The following is a 16,851-nucleotide window of genomic DNA, read 5'->3' as shown; positions in this document are numbered from 1 at the left end:
GGGGGAAACCGTTTGCAGTGACAAGTTCTTTTAACACTAAAATAAATAAATGTAGTACAGTACGCAACGCACATGGCAAATACGATTATTAACAAATAACTTTATTACTTTCTGTCAGTGTAGCTGTGGGATGTCAATTGGTTTGAGTGTGAGCGAGCGTATGAGGGTGGAGTGGAGTGGATTTGTTCCAGATGAGCCCTACTACATTCGTTAAATACAAATTAATATTATAGTTAAGTATGAAAAAAAACTTACACGAGAACTCAAGAAGACTTTTTACTTTACTTTATTTTCTGATGCTTGTTTGCGCCCCACTTTAGTTTAACTTTACGTTCTATTTGTTATCATTATCATTAATAATTTATTGATGTGTGTTTTGTGTGTGTGTTTTAATAATGCAAGGATAGCGCAACAATTGTTTGTAATTACACTGTCAGACAACACATCCCAAGACTCTGGATTTCGAACCGAACTGCACGATAATGTGCATAAATTTCGATATTCCAAGTTCAAATGTTTGTGTTTAATGTCGGCGTCAGTGGTGCAAGGGCAGTTATCAACTAATCGCGTATTGAGACTGACTAAATTATATACAAGGTTCATTGGGTTCAAGTGTTATCTGCCTTTAACTCAAGGGGCTAACAAATTTTGTCAAGTTGGCCACGGCATCTGGTTGATATTCAGAAAACAATCGCAATTACACAAAAAATATAATCAATCCAAATGGAACAAACGTTTCACGACTGTGGAAATAGTTAAAATTTGAAATTAACAACATCTATTTACGTTACTAACGACGTTACAGCGCTGCTTACAATAGAAACTTTTATAAAGGGGATCTGCGATAAGAATTGTTTACTTAAATTGTCAGTTGCACACAGCGCTGTATCGAGTGATACTGCAATTGATTGTGCAATTGCCAGGGAAGGATTGAAAAAATTATTAACTCTAAGCATTACAGTACACTAATACACCCTTTGCAATTGTTATTTAAATATCGACACGTAAGTATTGCACAAACATTCTGGGCCAGCAGCCAACTTCACAGGATCTGTTAACTGATCTCAATGATCACGATAGACAATGCAAATGGATGTGCTGGCTGTATACAAATGTCCCACACCACCTGACCGCACCTCCTCCATTGCTGCTGCTGTTTTTCTCAGTATCGAGGGGGTTGTTTAACTACTAAATACATTTTATTTTGGTTTGTTTCGTTTATGCTTTGCCAACTTTCGAACAACACGCACTAAATTACATCTCTGCCTATGGATGCTGATCAGTTATAGTTATCTGTGTTTTCATATGCATATATATTTGAATATATATATCTATATGTAGTTATTTAATTTAGTAAAGTAAGATTTATAATTTCTCGTTTACTTTAGGTGTTTTTGCTTCTCCTTTAAAATAAATTTTATGCTAAAATTAAAATTTATGTTTTCTTGTTCGATCTTACATCGTACGGCTATCTGCTTGTCTGCTGTGCTGTATGTCGTTGCCGCCAATGCAATCCTAACATTCGTTGGTGTGTGGGGGTCTGTGTGTTGTTTCTTGTTTGCCGTGGTTTGTTGTGTTCTGTTATGTGTGTACTAATTTATAATTGATGCCGCTGTGCTCATCATCTGCCAACTATGCCAGACGCGCGCGCTTTTGTGCTTGTGGCCCCTCGGAGTACTCGTCCTCCTCGTAGTCATCTTCGCCAGAATCACTCTCGTAGTCCACCAGACCCTGTTTATGGTAACGGTAATCATATAATTAATGGATCCAAACATTTCTTATTCACATGTAGCGCTTTTTAAACTTATAACATTCTTGCACCTTAATTAATTAATAGAATGTAATTGCATGCCAATACATGTTGATGTTAAAGCATTGTAAAGGATTTTTATCTTTATTTAATATATCTTGAGTCGGAAAGACATGCTAAATATTTTCAAGTGATATTTTATTTACACCTTTAACATTGGTTCCGTATGGGGAAAATAAAAGCACGTATCTTGAGGACTAAAAGCATAATTCACAAAATAAGTACTATGTGATAAACCTTGACATTACTATTTGACTGAAATTCCCATCAGGGTCCATCAACTTACCTTTTTAGCCGTCGCCTTGTCGGCCTCGCTGCTAGCACCTTCCGCGGTGTTAGCATCTTGATCTCCACTGATCGGGCTGCTGGCGTCATCGCTGGGCGGCAACTGGGCGTCGGCGTTCTCAATATCCGGACTGGAGACAGCCGGAGCTGGCGAAAGGCTCGGCGAGCTGTTTGTTGCCGCCGCCGCTGTCACGGAGGCAGCCATGGCCGTGGCGATCGTTGAGAGAAACTGTGATGCTGCCACGGCGGCTACTGTCGCCGAATCGCAAAGCGATGTTGCGGCTGATGAGCCAGGCGGCGAGGACGAGGACGACGAGGATGAAGACGATGACGCCGATGAAGAGGACGTCGAGGCCTCCAGAGACGATGATGACGAAGTGGGCGATGCACTGGCGGCGGTCGATTGTGACAGCTCCAACTCCTGGCTTTGAGGCGCTTCCACGCTGCTCAGCTGCTGTTGTAGCTCCGCGATCTCGGGCTGTGTCTGTTGCTGGAATGGGTTCTGCTGCTGTTGTTGTTGCTGCTGCTGGTGGTGCTGAAGCGCAATATTGGCAGCGGCAGCCAAATGCACCGCCGCCTGCGTCTGCTCGTCGGCAGAGATCGCCTCAGGGCTACTGCTGCCGCTGGCCATCGGTGCACCTGACGTGGCGGATGTGGCAGTAGATGACGCGGTGGTGCTCAGGCTTCCCAACAAACCACCGTGCGGCGACGTGCTGTGTGGCGGAGAGGATTTCTGCTGGTTTTGCGTTTGCGGGCCATTCTTTTCGCTGACGGCTGGAAGTCAAGAATAGAATACATTTACAATCAACTATGGTAAAAAAGGTACTGTAAAAGCAAAGTTCAGATACATTTTATACCTAAATATTTGCAATAATTTATTTGGTAATGCTAAAAAAATTAATTTAGTACTTACATTTCATAACATTGTTGTAAGTGTCGATTTCCTCAGTGAAATCGTCCTCCTCGTTGAACCACATTTCCTCTTCCTCCTCCATTTGCCGCTGATCCCGACGAAACCGGCCACCGCTACGGATGATGGGCAGGCCACTTTAAGATAATACAGCCAAATATTTTCACATTGTGTTGTAGCACAAAGCGCTGCAGCAAAACTTACCCGTCAGTTCGGTTCTCCATCTTGTCGCGGTCCTTAAGCCGATCCTGGTACTGATCGTAGCGATTCTTCAAGTACTTAAATGTCTGCACGTATTCGATTTCATCAAATATCTTGCTGAAGTTCTCCACGAAGTAAACGCACAGAGTGCGGATATCCTCGAGTTTTATAAACTCAAACAGCTCCAAAATGGCTGACTCCAGCAGGTTGTAGCGGCCGTTGTTGCGAATGAAGGCATCTACCACCGGCGCAAACAGATTGCACTTGACAATGTGTCTGTAAATAAGGATGTACAAATGACATATTGTTTAACCAAAAGAGTTACGGGCTCTTACCTATTGTAAAACTCATCTTTAAGGGCAATTATCTTGCGCAACAACCGCAGAGCGCCGAGGACAAGGAACGTATGTGTGCTCTTCATTAGCACCAGAATTCGCTTGAGGAGATCCTTTTGCAACAAAAAGTTTTTGATGTGATAACTGTGGTGTTCCACGCAAAACGAGAGAATGTCCAGAACGATTCCCAGCAGCTGGGCCGTCTGATAGTCCTCGTTTTGCGGACGGTCGCCCATCGTGTTAAGCATCAGCGGGGCTATAAGCATCAAGCAGTTAGTCTCTAGGAATGTGCTGGTAGAGGACTCGCACTTACCCACTAACGTTTGGACACTGTATTTGTAAAAGAAGTTGAGAAAATCGCCCTTTTCGGTGAGCATGTTCTCCGGCTCCAACAAAATCTTGACGATACCCATTAGTTGCACCGCAATGCCAAGCTCCGGTTCCGAGTCGTTCAGCATTTGTTCGATGGCAATGTTTAGTAGCATACGCTCCTACGTACAAAAAAGAATCATGTAAGTCATAGACTAGACTATCTTAATGTTCCAGGTTCACTTACCACTTCTGGCCGATTGGCCTGGTTGAGCGTGTAATTGCGCACTACCAGCGGCGAGAACTCTACGATGGCCGTGAGAATGTCGATAGAGGCCGATTTAGTCTTCTTGTCGTTCATCACGAGAGTGAGTTCCAGCGCCTGCAGGATGCCTAGGCAGGTGAGAGTTTTGTAGAACGAGTCCTTTCCCTGCGGTTGCAGGTTCTGGGCATAGTTGCAGAACTCCTTTAGGAAGAGGACTGTGTCGCGCCGTTTCGCGTCTCCGGTGGTGGGATCTGTGAGAACCGCAAACACATCCAGGAGATACCGCTCGTCGTCCTGAATCATCGTGACAATCTCCACTTTGTTAAAGAAGATGAAGCTGGACAGAGTGTTCAGCATGTTGTCTTCGACGAAGACCGACGGTGTAGGCAGGATGATGTCCTGAATGTACTGCACCCGAAACGTCTGGTGGATCTTAGCCAGCAGGTCCAGGTTCTTTATCGGCACTGCCTCGCGAAACTTGGCTAATTGCTTCAGATACTGGCGATGCTTCTTGGGCTGAGACACACTCGGATCGTACTCTAGGCATCCGACCACATCGAAGATGGTATCATCCGCAAACATAATCTCAAAGAGCGCGTTCTTATTAAGCAAGAAGATGTTCTTGAAGATCTCGAAAAGGTGATGCAGGCCCTCGGTGTTGTCCAGGTCCTCGCACACGTGGAACAAGTTCAGCAGCTTCTTGATATAGCTCTCCGACTCCAGGGCCATCGATAACTTCTCCTTGCGCAGCGGCGTGGAGAGACAGCTTTGTATCGTCTCCGAAATGTCCTCCAGCCGGGAAAGCTCGCAGGGTGGCAGCTCAATAGGCGGCGCAGTGTCCGACATGTCCTCAAAACGCTCATCTTCAGACTCTTCGACGATGTCTTGAGTTATTTCTACAGAAGGATCCTTGCCTTGCACCTGCAAAAGTTTTAGATGACAATTAAGGTGAAAATGTGACTACTCACTATAAAGGATAGATAAGCACATTATAACTGCATCTGCTTACTCAACGACGCTTACCTGACATATCTTTTCCCATATTTCGTCGCAGCCCGCCTTTTCTTGGAAACTCAGGGCCAGATCAAAGTTGTCACCCTCGGACCACACAATCAGTGTATCCTGTTGCTTCTGATAAGCGGTGTCCGGTTGTATCTTGCTCTCCAAAAGCAGAGATCCATCGGATTCGGCACGCACCAAAAGCGAGATCCCTGTAGGTTGTTAAGCAATACAAAACTTAGACCACATTGCAAGGCTTCCGAAAATGCGTCAACCCACCTTTAAGTCTTTCCACATAAGTTGATGACACGTGACCAGTGCCACGATCATCCCATTGGCGTTCCGCATTCAGCGCGTACAACTTGACGCGTCGGCGGGTGTCGGTCGTCATGATGATGTTGCTCCTTGCTGTGCTGCTTCGGATTTTCTTGCTGCTTTTCTGGGGATTCGGATGAATTTCGACCGGGACTATAGAAGCGATTACCTGCGGCTTGGAACCGTTCCTCTGGTTAGGGGCTATTGGCTAGGCTATGCTACTTGGCTAATTTAAATTAGGATCTTGAATTTAAAATTCTAAGGATTCGGCTAATCTCTATGCTTGACTTCTATATCCATGTTAGGCTGCCACTCCAACGCCGGGTGGGGTCTAATGGGATTGGGATGGGCACACGACGAGACTGCACTGCAAGTGAGCAAAATAATACAATGTTAAAAAACGTTCAAAAAGTTTAAAACACTTAAAACAACACAACTTCGGAATTATTTGCTTGTTTTTGTCAATCCTTATTAGAATGACAGTAAACGCGCATATTGTTTGTAATCTAAACAATAAATTGAAAATATGATAAAATTTATAAATTCATAAAATTCAACATTTTAATAATACTACACATTATTTGTTGTCCTTGGTTTTCTATAACAATGGTACAGTAGATCACTACCACTCATTATATGTTACCGTATTTAGCAATATTACTTTATTTTGCATCAAACACAGCACAGAAATTTGTTTTAAGTCCTTATGAAATTGTTACCCAAACAAAGTCATACAAGAAATGGAATTATTCGTGCACTACTGGCGCAAAAAGTTGAGGTTAAGGTATTCAAGTGCATCTTATATCTTATCTTAGGGTCTTCGCAACATTTCATGCCAAAGATTGCGATGAATGAAAATGTGAAAGCTACGTTCGTTCTGTATGTGTGTGTGTATTTTCGGAAGAAAGGTGTGTAGAGAGAGAGAGACAGGCCGAGAGAAGAACATGCCAACTAAAATGCGAAATGCAAAAAAAAAATAAAGAAAAGAAAAGAAATGTGCTTGTGCCCGGTCTGTTTACAAACATTAAACGTTTTCTATTAGATCTAGGCCTTTCGCAGTGTGCGCGTGTATCTGTATCTGTGTCCGCGCGCTGGGGTTTTCGGTATGAGTGGGGCTACTATGAATATAGTATACACTATATCTGAGCCACTATTATCGCTGCGCTTTCGCCCCACGGCGAGAGCAAACACGCGCGCGAAGAAAACAAACAGCGGCGAGGGCGCGAGAGCGGGTGACTCAAAACGAGGGAGGGGGCATAATCTATCCATTTTGGGACACAGTAAAAAAAAAAAGTAATTTAACTGAAATCAAATAAGCAAGCTAGCAAGCTACATAAATGTTACTTTGAATTTCAAATTTTTTAATTTATACACATGTCAACTATTTCTCGCTCTGCACGGCGAAAATCTATGGGTGTGTGAAATAATGTGCGAATAAACAGAAGTGGCAAAAGCTACGTCATCGTCGAAGAGCGCCACCTCAAAGTTGGCTGTCCACCGCAAACATTTACGTCACTCTAGATCACCACCACCACCCCCCGCCCAACGTGCCTCCGGACCAAGGTTGCAAGACGTTGGGGAAAATGCGTGATGCGCCGTTTCAAAGCGATTTGCACAGCGATTAAGTTCCCAGTTCCAAGCGAGTTTCAACAAAGCGCCATAGGCCAATTCAGCACTGATAACGCCTGGAGGAGAATCGAAACCCGAGCGGGAGAGCCAGAGAATCTCAATCTCAATCTGAAATCGAAATCGGTACCAAAACAAAAGTAGCAATTCAAAACAAACGTCGCGAGCGGTTTGGTTTACGCAATCAGCTGCGAAAAACACGAGAATGCTCATATGTACATAAGCATGTCCAAGTGCCGCACAGCGCCACAGATTTCGGTTATTATTAATTTTTATTAATAACCAGCAGCAGCAGAAGGTTGCCAAAGTGGCGAAAAAAAATCTGTGTGCGAAATCTAGAGCTCTGGAGTCGAGTCATCAATAAAGTCGGGCAAATATGGCAACTTGACACTATTTTTCGCCCCAACAACAATTAGTTTTTTTAGGGTAGTTAGTAAGAGATACAGTTGTAAACAAGACGGTGGCCTTTTCAACTCCGTTTCGCTACAAATACCTACTTAATTACACGTGTGCAAATCGTATTGTAAATCACAAGAATTTTTTAATTCAAAGAATTTTTGTTAGTATTGTAGATTAGATCTTGGCATGTCGAAATTAATTTCGTTGTAGAATTAAGTTGTGGTTATAGGAGACAAAAAATAATAACTAAGATACAAATAGTGCCTATCAACAAGTTTAAAGTATTTACTTTGTACATCTGAGTGGGAACTTGAAATACATTGACATTGTATATAAACTTGAACTAAAGTTTAAGTGAATATTATAAGTATACATATGTATGTATTATCCACACCTACAAGGTTATCAATATACTACCAGCTTTAAATATCAGCGGTAATATGTACTTTTTGTGTTAATACTAACAAAACAACTATGCTCCAACATTTCAACCACAATTGTAAATGGATAATTGGAGTCTTGCTGCTCTCTTCCTGTTTTTCGCACACATACAGACACATGGGCGCGAAAGCTGCAAGTGTCCGTGTGAAGAAGGAGCAGACGAAAAGTTTGGAAGGGATAAGCTAAGGATGCACCATTTCACAAGGAAGCGGTTCGCATATCCCTTTCGATATCTTCTTACTTTCTTTCCCAGCATTGAAACGTAAAGAATTGGGGGAGAAGGAATCAAACGAGTGCGAACGCGTCGTATCTTGTTTTTGCATGCATGACAATGTGTGCAGAATACGCGCGCGCTCACACACTAAAACACTCGCACAACCGAAGGCGTGTGTGCATGTATGCAATTTTTTGGGGTGGTATTGGCGAAGGAAGAAGGAGGGAGGAAGGCAAAGAGACGGGCGGAGAACTCGAAAATTAAACAAGTAAACACTCTCCGGGGCGATTGCAATGTCAGCTAATATCGTTTCTTTTTTTATTATTAATTTTTTACTTTTTTTTTATGCCCAACAGTTGATGTATTTTCATACGCGATACACACAACGCGCTACAGACCGTCGAACGCACACAGACACAGCGTCTGGCAAGTACATCGCTTTTTGGGCCGTCTCTTTTGCGGTTCATTCAATAAAATTATTGCGAATGGTAGGCGCAAAACAGAATCGCAAAAATTGCAGTGTATTGTCGGAAAGAAGAGGCGTGTGGTAAAGAAAAATGCCGTCTCCCCACCACACATAGACACACACACTCACGCAATTTAGCTCGCTGCACGCGCACACCCACACTCTGCAATGTTTTTGTTGTTGATGCAAGCAGATTTTGTTTTGATTCGATACTTTATTTATGTATACATATAATTTAGGAGCACCGCATTTCCGCGATATTCGCTGGCGATTTTGCTTTTCATTGAAACGCACACAAAACGCAGGGAAAAGAAAAACAGACGACGGCAAACTCACCTCGAACACACGCACACCAACAAACTAACTACACACAGCGGAGAGCGAGGAAATTCAACACGACGGTATGCGTTGTTGCATAAAGTGCGATAAAAGGGGAGACACTAAAGAGGCAAAACAGCAGAGTAGTATGCAAAATCGGGATCCAATATGGGCTATTGCCGGGATATATAGTCCGATTCCCTGACAAGGCCGCAAATCATCCACGGAGTACGTGAGAACACACCGTCGGTCACATTCACAGTAAAATTCAAACACACACACTCGCACGCAGACAACACAGAAGCCGCAAGAGGGCAAAAGAGAGCGGGAGAGAGAGAGAGCAGCAAGGAGAGTGAGAGATAGAATGACAGAGAGAGCGCGGGGGCAAAAACCAAAAAGTTATACACTCACGCTGCAATTCCTTGTTTCTGTTTCTGGCGTTTTTCGCTTTTAGTGCTTCGCACGCTGGCTGCATTCGATCAGTTTATGTACAATTTTCGCTTGCGCATATTTATTGGGGGACCACGAGTTAGTTTTCGACCAATATATCTTCCCGGATAATTGTGATTTTTGCTATTTTCCGCGGACCGACGCTAGAGCGTTGGTCTGACCACGACGATAATATCTGAGTATCGATACTTGGCATTACAGTACAGCGATAGTTGCATATGACGAGAATATGAGCTATTATCGATAACGATCTCTAGCACCCCTGTGACGCCAGCATTGTTATGGTACTCTATTTACACATACTTGACAAAACAAGAGCACATTGAATGAATATTTGTACAAATTCTAGCAGGAAAATGCAAACAGCACGACAAACGGGAGACAGATTCGCCGCAGCGACGCCATGTTGTCTTTCGCCCTTGATTCGCCGCAAAGAGTGTGCAATAATGCACGAAATGTCATTTGGTGTGACCGTTTACCACTGATACTCACGATAAAATTTTAAAACAAAAACACGTTGAAAATGATTAGATTTGAAAATATATCTACATGTAAATTTAATTATTGTCATTAGCAATAAGTTTAATACCAGTAGTTACTCAGTCGATTTAAAAGTCAAACTTGTAGTAAACCATAATTCCGGCTTCAAACCTTTTTCAGCTTAATTTAACGTATAAATAAAGTATCACCTTAAATTAATTTTAAGTGCTAGCTTATAAAAAAAAGTAAAGTAATGCACAAGATATTTATTAGGATTTTGTATGCGATTCAGAGTTTAAAAAAATTCAAAATTTTTGCCGCTAAAGTGTGGCCAGGTGGTGGCGGACTCTAAATGCGTGCCGTTGTACCGTTGTTTTGGTATTCCGAGTGGAAGACGCGGCGACCCATTGCTGCGATGCATTTGCTCACTTGGCCAACTTTGGTTCTGCGTTCCCGATGCCTAGGACGACAAAATGCTGCGCCAGAACCTGTTGGATCAGCTTAAGCACTTCATAGAGACGGTGAGCAATGGCCACAGTTGTCCCCAGCTGCTGACCAGCCCCAATCTCATCAAGCTCGCGTGAGTAGCAGCCGCAGTGGTTAAGTAAATATCCGTGAGACTCCTCGTAGTAAACAAACCCATTGATCTTTGCAGGCTGGGATTCCTGGAGGAGCTCCCCGCCACGCGTGACATTGTGTTCGAGTACTTTGCCCTGCTGGCCGAGATCAGTGTGCAGCTGTACGTGTCGCCGGAGATGGCAGACCCAAAGACCGGAATGCCGGTGTCCCAGGTGAAGCAGGCCGGGAATCGCCAGCAGCAGCAACGTGCTCCGGAATACGAGGCCTTCAATCTGGTGAAGACGGCGCTGCAGAGCCTCGTGTGGAAGGGACCGCCCGCCTGGTCGCCGCTCATCGCCAACTGGAGTCTGGAACTGGTGGCCAAGCTATCTGATAAGTACACCCAGCGGCGGATGACCATTACGGCCAGCTGCAACTATTGGCTGGAGTGCAGCGCCATGCATGGGCTGATGACCCTCATAAACAGCTGCTTCCGGAAGCTAACCCAACCGGAGGAGGAGGCCTGCGTAGAGATCATGCTCAATGCGTTTCACCGCTTTCCCATGACCTTCGACTGGATTGTGGCTAGATTGGGCGGCTGCTTCCCTTACAAGATCATCATGCAGATCCTACAGTGCGGCATCAAGCGATTTGTCGATGACTACCGATGCCACCTAGACTCGGAGGCGGGCATCCTCGATTACATGACATCGTGCCACGAACAGCACCTGAGGGCCGCCTTCCGTGAGATGCTTAAGGAGGGATTTGCTCCGAAGAAACCGCTGGACGTGGCCGTCGTTCCTTTTCTGCTGATCACCACCAACTACTCGGACACGATCCTGCAGAGCTTGGTTAATGTGCTCGTTGAAATCTGTAAGTACCACTTAGATAAAAGGATATAGAAAAAGGACGATAAATATTCATTCCTGTAGATACTGAGGATATGTGCGAGGTGATTGTGCAGAAGTCGCCGTTGTGGCTAAGCAACAAGATGTTTGCCGGCATGCAGCCCACCCTGAATAACGCCGTGCTCCGCCTAAACGAGCATGGAGCGACGTTGCTGCTCACGGCAGCCAAGATGGCCGAAAAGTATATTTGGTGCCAGGATTTCCTGGACAACTCGATGCAGGAGCTGGAGCAGTGGGTGCTCAACCAGCGGAACTTCCCACTGCTGGCCGATCTGGCCTACGAGGAAACAAAGTACATGCTGTGGAAGAGCTGCCTCAGCACCAATCTCTTCGAGCAGCAAACAGCGGTCAGATTACTGCTGGTAGTCTGTGAGTAGAAAGATCTTCAGATTTCAAATTTGGAGTCATACAGTGATGCTAAAACGCGTTCTAACTCTTTTTCTAGCGTCTCAACACCCAAATATTTACTACCAAACCATATCCCAACTTCTAAAGAAGTCGTATGCACAGAACCCCAATGGAATTGGCGCACTAATTCGATTACTTGGCGGGCAAAGCGGCATGGTAAACTTTCCGGGATTCACACCAGGTTTCAAGATGGTTTTGGAGGACATAACGTTGGATGTTCAAGTCAACAATCGATTGCCAGTGCCGCCGGGCACACCCACAGAAGCCTTTAATACTTTCTCGAACTTAAACATACTGGCCAGGTAAATATGACTATTATTAGGTATTACGATGACCTCCAGTATTTCAACTTGATAATCTACACCAGGATGCACAAGAGCAAGAATGTGGCTCCCTACATTAAAGCGCAGCATTTAAATCAAGCCCTCAATGAATGTCTTCCCAAAATCATTCAAATCTTTGACTGCACCGTGAACAAGTTGGTCCTGAAGATGGACAGGGATGCCGCCGAGCGGAGTGCGGACAAATTCAGGGCGCAACAAAGTAACAATAATAACAACAACGATGAATTGTGCAATGGCAAGGATTACGGAAAGCGTACGAAACTGGAGCCGGACGAAAACAAAGCGGACGAAGACGACACTACCCGCATGCGCTTGGCTCACCTCATTGTGGATCTGTTGAACAACATTGACGCCGGCAGTCGAACCACTGTCCTGCGCACTCCATTAGTCCTCAAGCTGGCCACGCTTAGCGTAAAGTACTTCTTTGTGGGCTTAACCGAAAAGAGTATGTAATCAATGCTCCTAAAATCTACTTGTATATTAACCACATTTTATTTTAGCTGTGATCCGTCGAGCGGCGGCTTCGCATCGCTCCTACACCCTGTTGCAGAGGCAGTGTTCCGCCCGTAAAATCGCGAGAACAATTTGCCTGCGGGAGCTGGTGGAGGGCGCTCTCTTCTATCACGGTCACTTGCTTGGTCAGCTGGAGGAGTATGAGCTGGATGAGCTTCAGATACCTGAGCACGAACATCTCATCCTGCAGAACCTGCACACCAGCTCCGGCGCCAACTCGAACCGCTCCGTTCTGCATTCCGGTATTATAGGCAGAGGTCTGCGACCTGTACTGCCCACCAACGAGAGAAACTGCGATGCGGAGAAGCAGGCGCTCTATCTAAAGGCATTAAATGCCTGCTGCGCCGATCTGGAGAAGCCCAATAACGTGGAGGGCTACTCGCTGGTTTCGCTGCTGCTGGTCGAGCTGGTGTCAACGGATGTCATGTACAACGGCCTGCCCTTTCCGGACGAAGAGTTCACCAGGGTCACAATGGAGCGGGACATGCAGATCAGGAGGGCGTTTATCACGTCCCCTGTGCTCTGGGCGGTTTTGGGACTGATCGCCGGTCATAGGCCGGCGCTTTGCTATTCCTCCGTGCTTCTGCGCGCATTATGCGCCACCTGCTTGCATCACTGGCGGGGAAAGAATGGTGAGCTTCTTACTTTACTTGCATATTATAATAGTTGTACTTAGCCGTGTTTCTTTTTTCAGTCAATCGATTCCAGCCCACTGCTGCAAACGATGAGCTGATGCTCTGCACCAAGAAGATGTTGCAATTGCTGGCTATGAGCCAACTGATTCCGCCACCACTCACTAATCTGCATCTCATCATCGATCACTTTGAATCGGCAGAGGTAGATCTTTCATTTTCTTAACCCCAACTATTTAGTATTACCAACGTTTATCATTTCCAGATCGCCCTGCTGCTGCGCGAGTGCATCTGGAACTACCTTAAAGATCACGTGCCCTCACCGGCGCTGTTTCACGTGGACAACAACGGGCTGCACTGGCGCAACACGAACACGCAGCAGGCCAAGGTGCCGCCGCAATACGTGGACACATTGCGCCACCTGATGCAGCGGAAACTGTCCACTCTGGGCCCCCACTACCATCAGATGTTCATCATGGGCGAGCTGATGGAGAGTAGCTCAGAGCCAGATCCGACGGCCCGGCTGCAGATCGTAGAACTAGATTAAGCATCCGTAGTTAGCTAGCCTAATGTTGTAGTGTGAGCATGAGCGTGTGCATGGAATGGAGAGTCTGTGTTGAGTGTGAAATGCGAAATGTGCGAACTAAATGCAGTGTTTGTATTTTGATATTCAATGGGTTCTTTTATTTTCGTTTCATTGGTTTGTAAAAATTAAAATCTCAACCTAGGCCTTGCAAATACTGTCCAGCAGTTATTGTAGCGACGGCGCCTGAAAATCGCATCATTTGTGTGTAGTTTAGAATATAACGAAGCCAACAACAATTTCACTTGAACATGTTTCTTTATGTGTGCGAACCAATGGGCACCGTCTCCTCCGGCAATCCTCGGCTGCCTTCAGTACATCATATATTAACGACTAATTTACGCTTTCATTTGTTTCATATAATACACAGTATTGTCACATGGATATATAGCTTTCGTGTCGCCCCATTGCTCCTCACCAACTCCCCAATTCGCATCAGCTAACTTAAAGTGTCCGCTGACACTTGCGGCTGCTGCTCATGCTGCCGCTGCTGCTACTGCTGCTGGTGCTGCTCGGGCGGTACCAGGTTTCTCCTGAATTTCCTACATGATTCTATGGTTACAAATACTTGGCGAATGTAGGACAACAAAAAAAACGGGAAAACAAAACCAAAAAGTTCCTCACAATTTGTTAACAAAGTTATTCCTTTCGATAAATCTTAGCATCTATGTTTAGTGGAGGCATCTAATGCGCCTATGAAGTTCGGCAGTGGCTCAGTTTGCGCACGGAGATGCAGGACGTCAGCTTCTTGGCGCGCCTCTTTAGCGCCGAACCTTTCTTCTTAACTGGCGCCTCTTCCCTGCTACCGTTGCCCAGCGAATTGCCGGAGGCGGCGGCTGCGGCGGCACTTGTGGAGGGCGGCTCGTAGGCGTGGCAGGCGGCTAGGGCCGCCGCCGACTGCTTGGCCCGAATTTCGGAGGCAGCAGCTGCCGCTTGGCGGGCGAGCTCCTCTGCGAAATTAACTATGAAAGTAGTTCACTCGAAAACAGTGATGTTGGTACGTACGGTTTACGTCGTGCTCTGTAAAGTAGACGTCCTCCTCCTGGGTGCCGTAGTGGTAAGCTTCCAAATAAGGTATCACCGTGGAGTTGCGGTATTTGTCGCCCTTCAGGGGGGGAATGGGTATCGGTGGGCCGGTCTTCACCGGGGCGGATCTAAACCAACTGGAAATGGATAAGAGGCATCAGTAATCATGATGCGCCTCAGTGGAATTCCAACTTACGTGTCGTGGCGTATTTCCTGTAGGGAGAGACGTTTGCTGGGATCAGCCTGAAGCATGCCGAGGATCAGGTTGGCAAAGTCGGCGTCCATTTCGAAGAGCCACGTGGGCGCCTCCCACTGACCTCGCCCAATGTTCTCCAGCAATCGGTAGATATTGTCGCCCTCGAAGGGATACTGTCCTGTAGCCAAATTGTAGCTGCAAGTCAGGTAAATAGGTGAAGTACACCGATGCATTTGATATTAAACGACGCTTACAGAGTCACTCCGCTGCTCCAGATGTCCACCTTGAAGCCGGCGAAGGTCTCGTGTCCGTTGGCGATCTCCGGTGGCTGAAAGGCCGGAGAACCTTGGCCCGTTGTGCACGTGTCGTCAGGTGAGAACAGATCCAGTTGCTCCGCCACACCAAAGTCGGATATCTTCAGCGTTTGATCCAGGGAGAGCAGCAGGTTGCCCGGCTTGATGTCCTTGTGGATGACCCGGCAGCTGTGCAGGTACTCCAGGCCGTCGACTAGCTGTTTAAAGTAACCGTGTGCCTGAAACAGGGGCATCCGCTTGTCCGGCTGGTAGTCAACCATCTCCTGCAGCCCGCCGACACAGTACTCCATAACCAAGTACATCTTCTGCTTCTCATCATTGTACAAAACGTCCACCAGCTCCACGACATGTCGGTGCTTCAGCTGCTTAAGCAAAGCGATCTCGCGCGTCACGTTTTGTTCGCCGTTGGGAATCCTGCGCAACTTCCGCTTGGTCAGGATCTTGACGGCCAGCCGACACAGGTTCTCCGAGTTCATGGCCTCCTTCACCTTGCCGTACGATCCCTCGCCGAGGACATCGCCCATAATGTACTTGCCCACCATCTTAATGCTCTTCTTTTTCTGCTGATAGATGATGTCCTGGCTGTCGACGCGATTGAAGAACATGTTACCCATGTCCAGCGTGACGCGATCGAGCGTCTCGATCTCGTCGTCGTCCAGCCACGTGACTTGCGGATGTGGCTGCTCCTCGAGCAGCAGTTCATCCGGATTGTAGAAGCCAACACCACCTGCGCCATCCGCTTGGGCGGTGTCCTCCTTGAGCTCCACAAAGGCGTCGTCGTCCAGCTCGGAGGCGACGTCATAGTGAAAGTTCTTATTGGCTAGAAGTACGGTCATCTCGTCCTCAACGGGATCCGGTTCCTCGACCTCCACCTTGTGCTGGGCTCCTCCGCCCGTAGGATGGTGTATATGATGATGGTGCGCTGCCTTGACCTGTGCCTCCATGGTGGTGGTCACAGTCATCTGGCCCGTTGCTCCTCCTTCTCCTCCTCCGGCTGCTTCTCCTCCGACTCGCCGAGAGCTAGAACATTGCATAAACCTCCGCGGAGCCCCAATGATCACATATCGCAGGTGGCGGCCCCACTCCGGCGGATGGGAGTCGACGGGCAGTCGCCTGTGGCTGCGGAACGGTTGGTTAGTTCATGGCTACACCTAATCCTCACCAGACACACACGCGCTTTTATCGCTCACCTCTCGAAATACCTTTATTTTTGTAATCAATTCGCACACACTCGAATTGATTGGCGTGCGATTTTTCGAGGTCCCTCGTCGCCCGTCGTTTATTTTGCGAAGTCCGCTGGAAAGGCGATCCCCCCTTCCGTTCCACCGCTGTGCGATCTGTTTCTCATATAAATTTGTGAATTCCTGTGTTTACTCTCCGTTCAATTTGTTCTTTTCCCCTTCCGAAAAATTGTTTAACAATTAGTTTTTGGTCAAAGTTAGTTCGCCGCAATACGGTCACACTGGACACCAGCAACCAGGGCTGCCAAAGCAATTGTTGTTGTTTCTGCCGCTGCTCTCTTGTCCAAGTGAAAACATTAACAAAA

At 46.4% G+C, this 16,851-nt stretch overlaps 3 protein-coding genes across 8 annotated transcripts; 1 reads left to right on the top strand and 2 right to left on the bottom strand.

Moving 5' to 3' along the window:
• Positions 1-80: 80 nt before the first annotated feature.
• Positions 81-9,681, bottom strand: LOC6536991 (serine/threonine-protein phosphatase 4 regulatory subunit 3). 3 transcript variants are annotated; one of them, XM_015192558.3, is made up of 10 exons: positions 9,305-9,681; positions 5,394-5,796; positions 5,139-5,326; positions 4,098-5,036; positions 3,855-4,032; positions 3,542-3,797; positions 3,210-3,482; positions 3,009-3,121; positions 2,097-2,869; positions 81-1,731 (listed from the first exon to the last, which is right to left on the bottom strand). In XM_015192558.3, exons 2-10 carry the CDS (start codon positions 5,503-5,505, stop codon positions 1,633-1,635), a joined length of 2,931 nt encoding a protein of 976 aa, XP_015048044.1. In that variant the 5' UTR covers positions 5,506-5,796; positions 9,305-9,681; the 3' UTR covers positions 81-1,632. The 3 variants fall into 3 exon arrangements, with proteins under 3 accessions (XP_015048044.1, XP_002097560.2, XP_039232260.1); XM_002097524.4 differs by having other exon boundaries at positions 3,009-3,142; positions 9,305-9,678; XM_039376326.2 differs by lacking the exon at positions 9,305-9,681 and adding an exon at positions 8,912-9,095 and having other exon boundaries at positions 3,009-3,142.
• A 531-nt stretch (positions 9,682-10,212) lies between these two features.
• On the top strand, positions 10,213-13,860 carry LOC6536990 (integrator complex subunit 5). Its single transcript, XM_002097523.3, has 8 exons — positions 10,213-10,403; positions 10,479-11,254; positions 11,314-11,658; positions 11,735-11,999; positions 12,065-12,486; positions 12,542-13,186; positions 13,249-13,391; positions 13,452-13,860. Exons 1-8 carry the CDS (start codon positions 10,297-10,299, stop codon positions 13,731-13,733), a joined length of 2,985 nt encoding a protein of 994 aa, XP_002097559.1. The 5' UTR covers positions 10,213-10,296; the 3' UTR covers positions 13,734-13,860.
• On the bottom strand, positions 13,842-16,646 carry LOC6536989 (serine/threonine-protein kinase stk11). Of its 4 annotated transcripts, XR_001453983.3 has the most exons (6): positions 16,496-16,637; positions 15,246-16,424; positions 14,992-15,186; positions 14,775-14,932; positions 14,394-14,719; positions 13,842-14,321 (listed from the first exon to the last, which is right to left on the bottom strand). XR_001453983.3 is itself a non-coding variant. In XM_015192557.3 (5 exons), exons 2-5 carry the CDS (start codon positions 16,337-16,339, stop codon positions 14,463-14,465), a joined length of 1,704 nt encoding a protein of 567 aa, XP_015048043.1. In that variant the 5' UTR covers positions 16,340-16,424; positions 16,508-16,646; the 3' UTR covers positions 13,842-14,462. The 4 variants fall into 4 exon arrangements, 3 of the variants coding, with proteins under 3 accessions (XP_015048043.1, XP_015048042.1, XP_002097558.1); XM_015192557.3 differs by having other exon boundaries at positions 13,842-14,719; positions 16,508-16,646; XM_015192556.3 differs by having other exon boundaries at positions 13,842-14,719.
• Positions 16,647-16,851: the final 205 nt, after the last annotated feature.

Source organism: Drosophila yakuba, chromosome 3R, assembly GCF_016746365.2.
Source record: "Drosophila yakuba strain Tai18E2 chromosome 3R, Prin_Dyak_Tai18E2_2.1, whole genome shotgun sequence".
Lineage (NCBI taxonomy): Eukaryota > Metazoa > Arthropoda > Insecta > Diptera > Drosophilidae > Drosophila > Drosophila yakuba.
The sequence above is the reverse complement of the archived record's forward strand: the minus strand, read 5'-3'. Positions and strand labels throughout refer to the sequence as shown.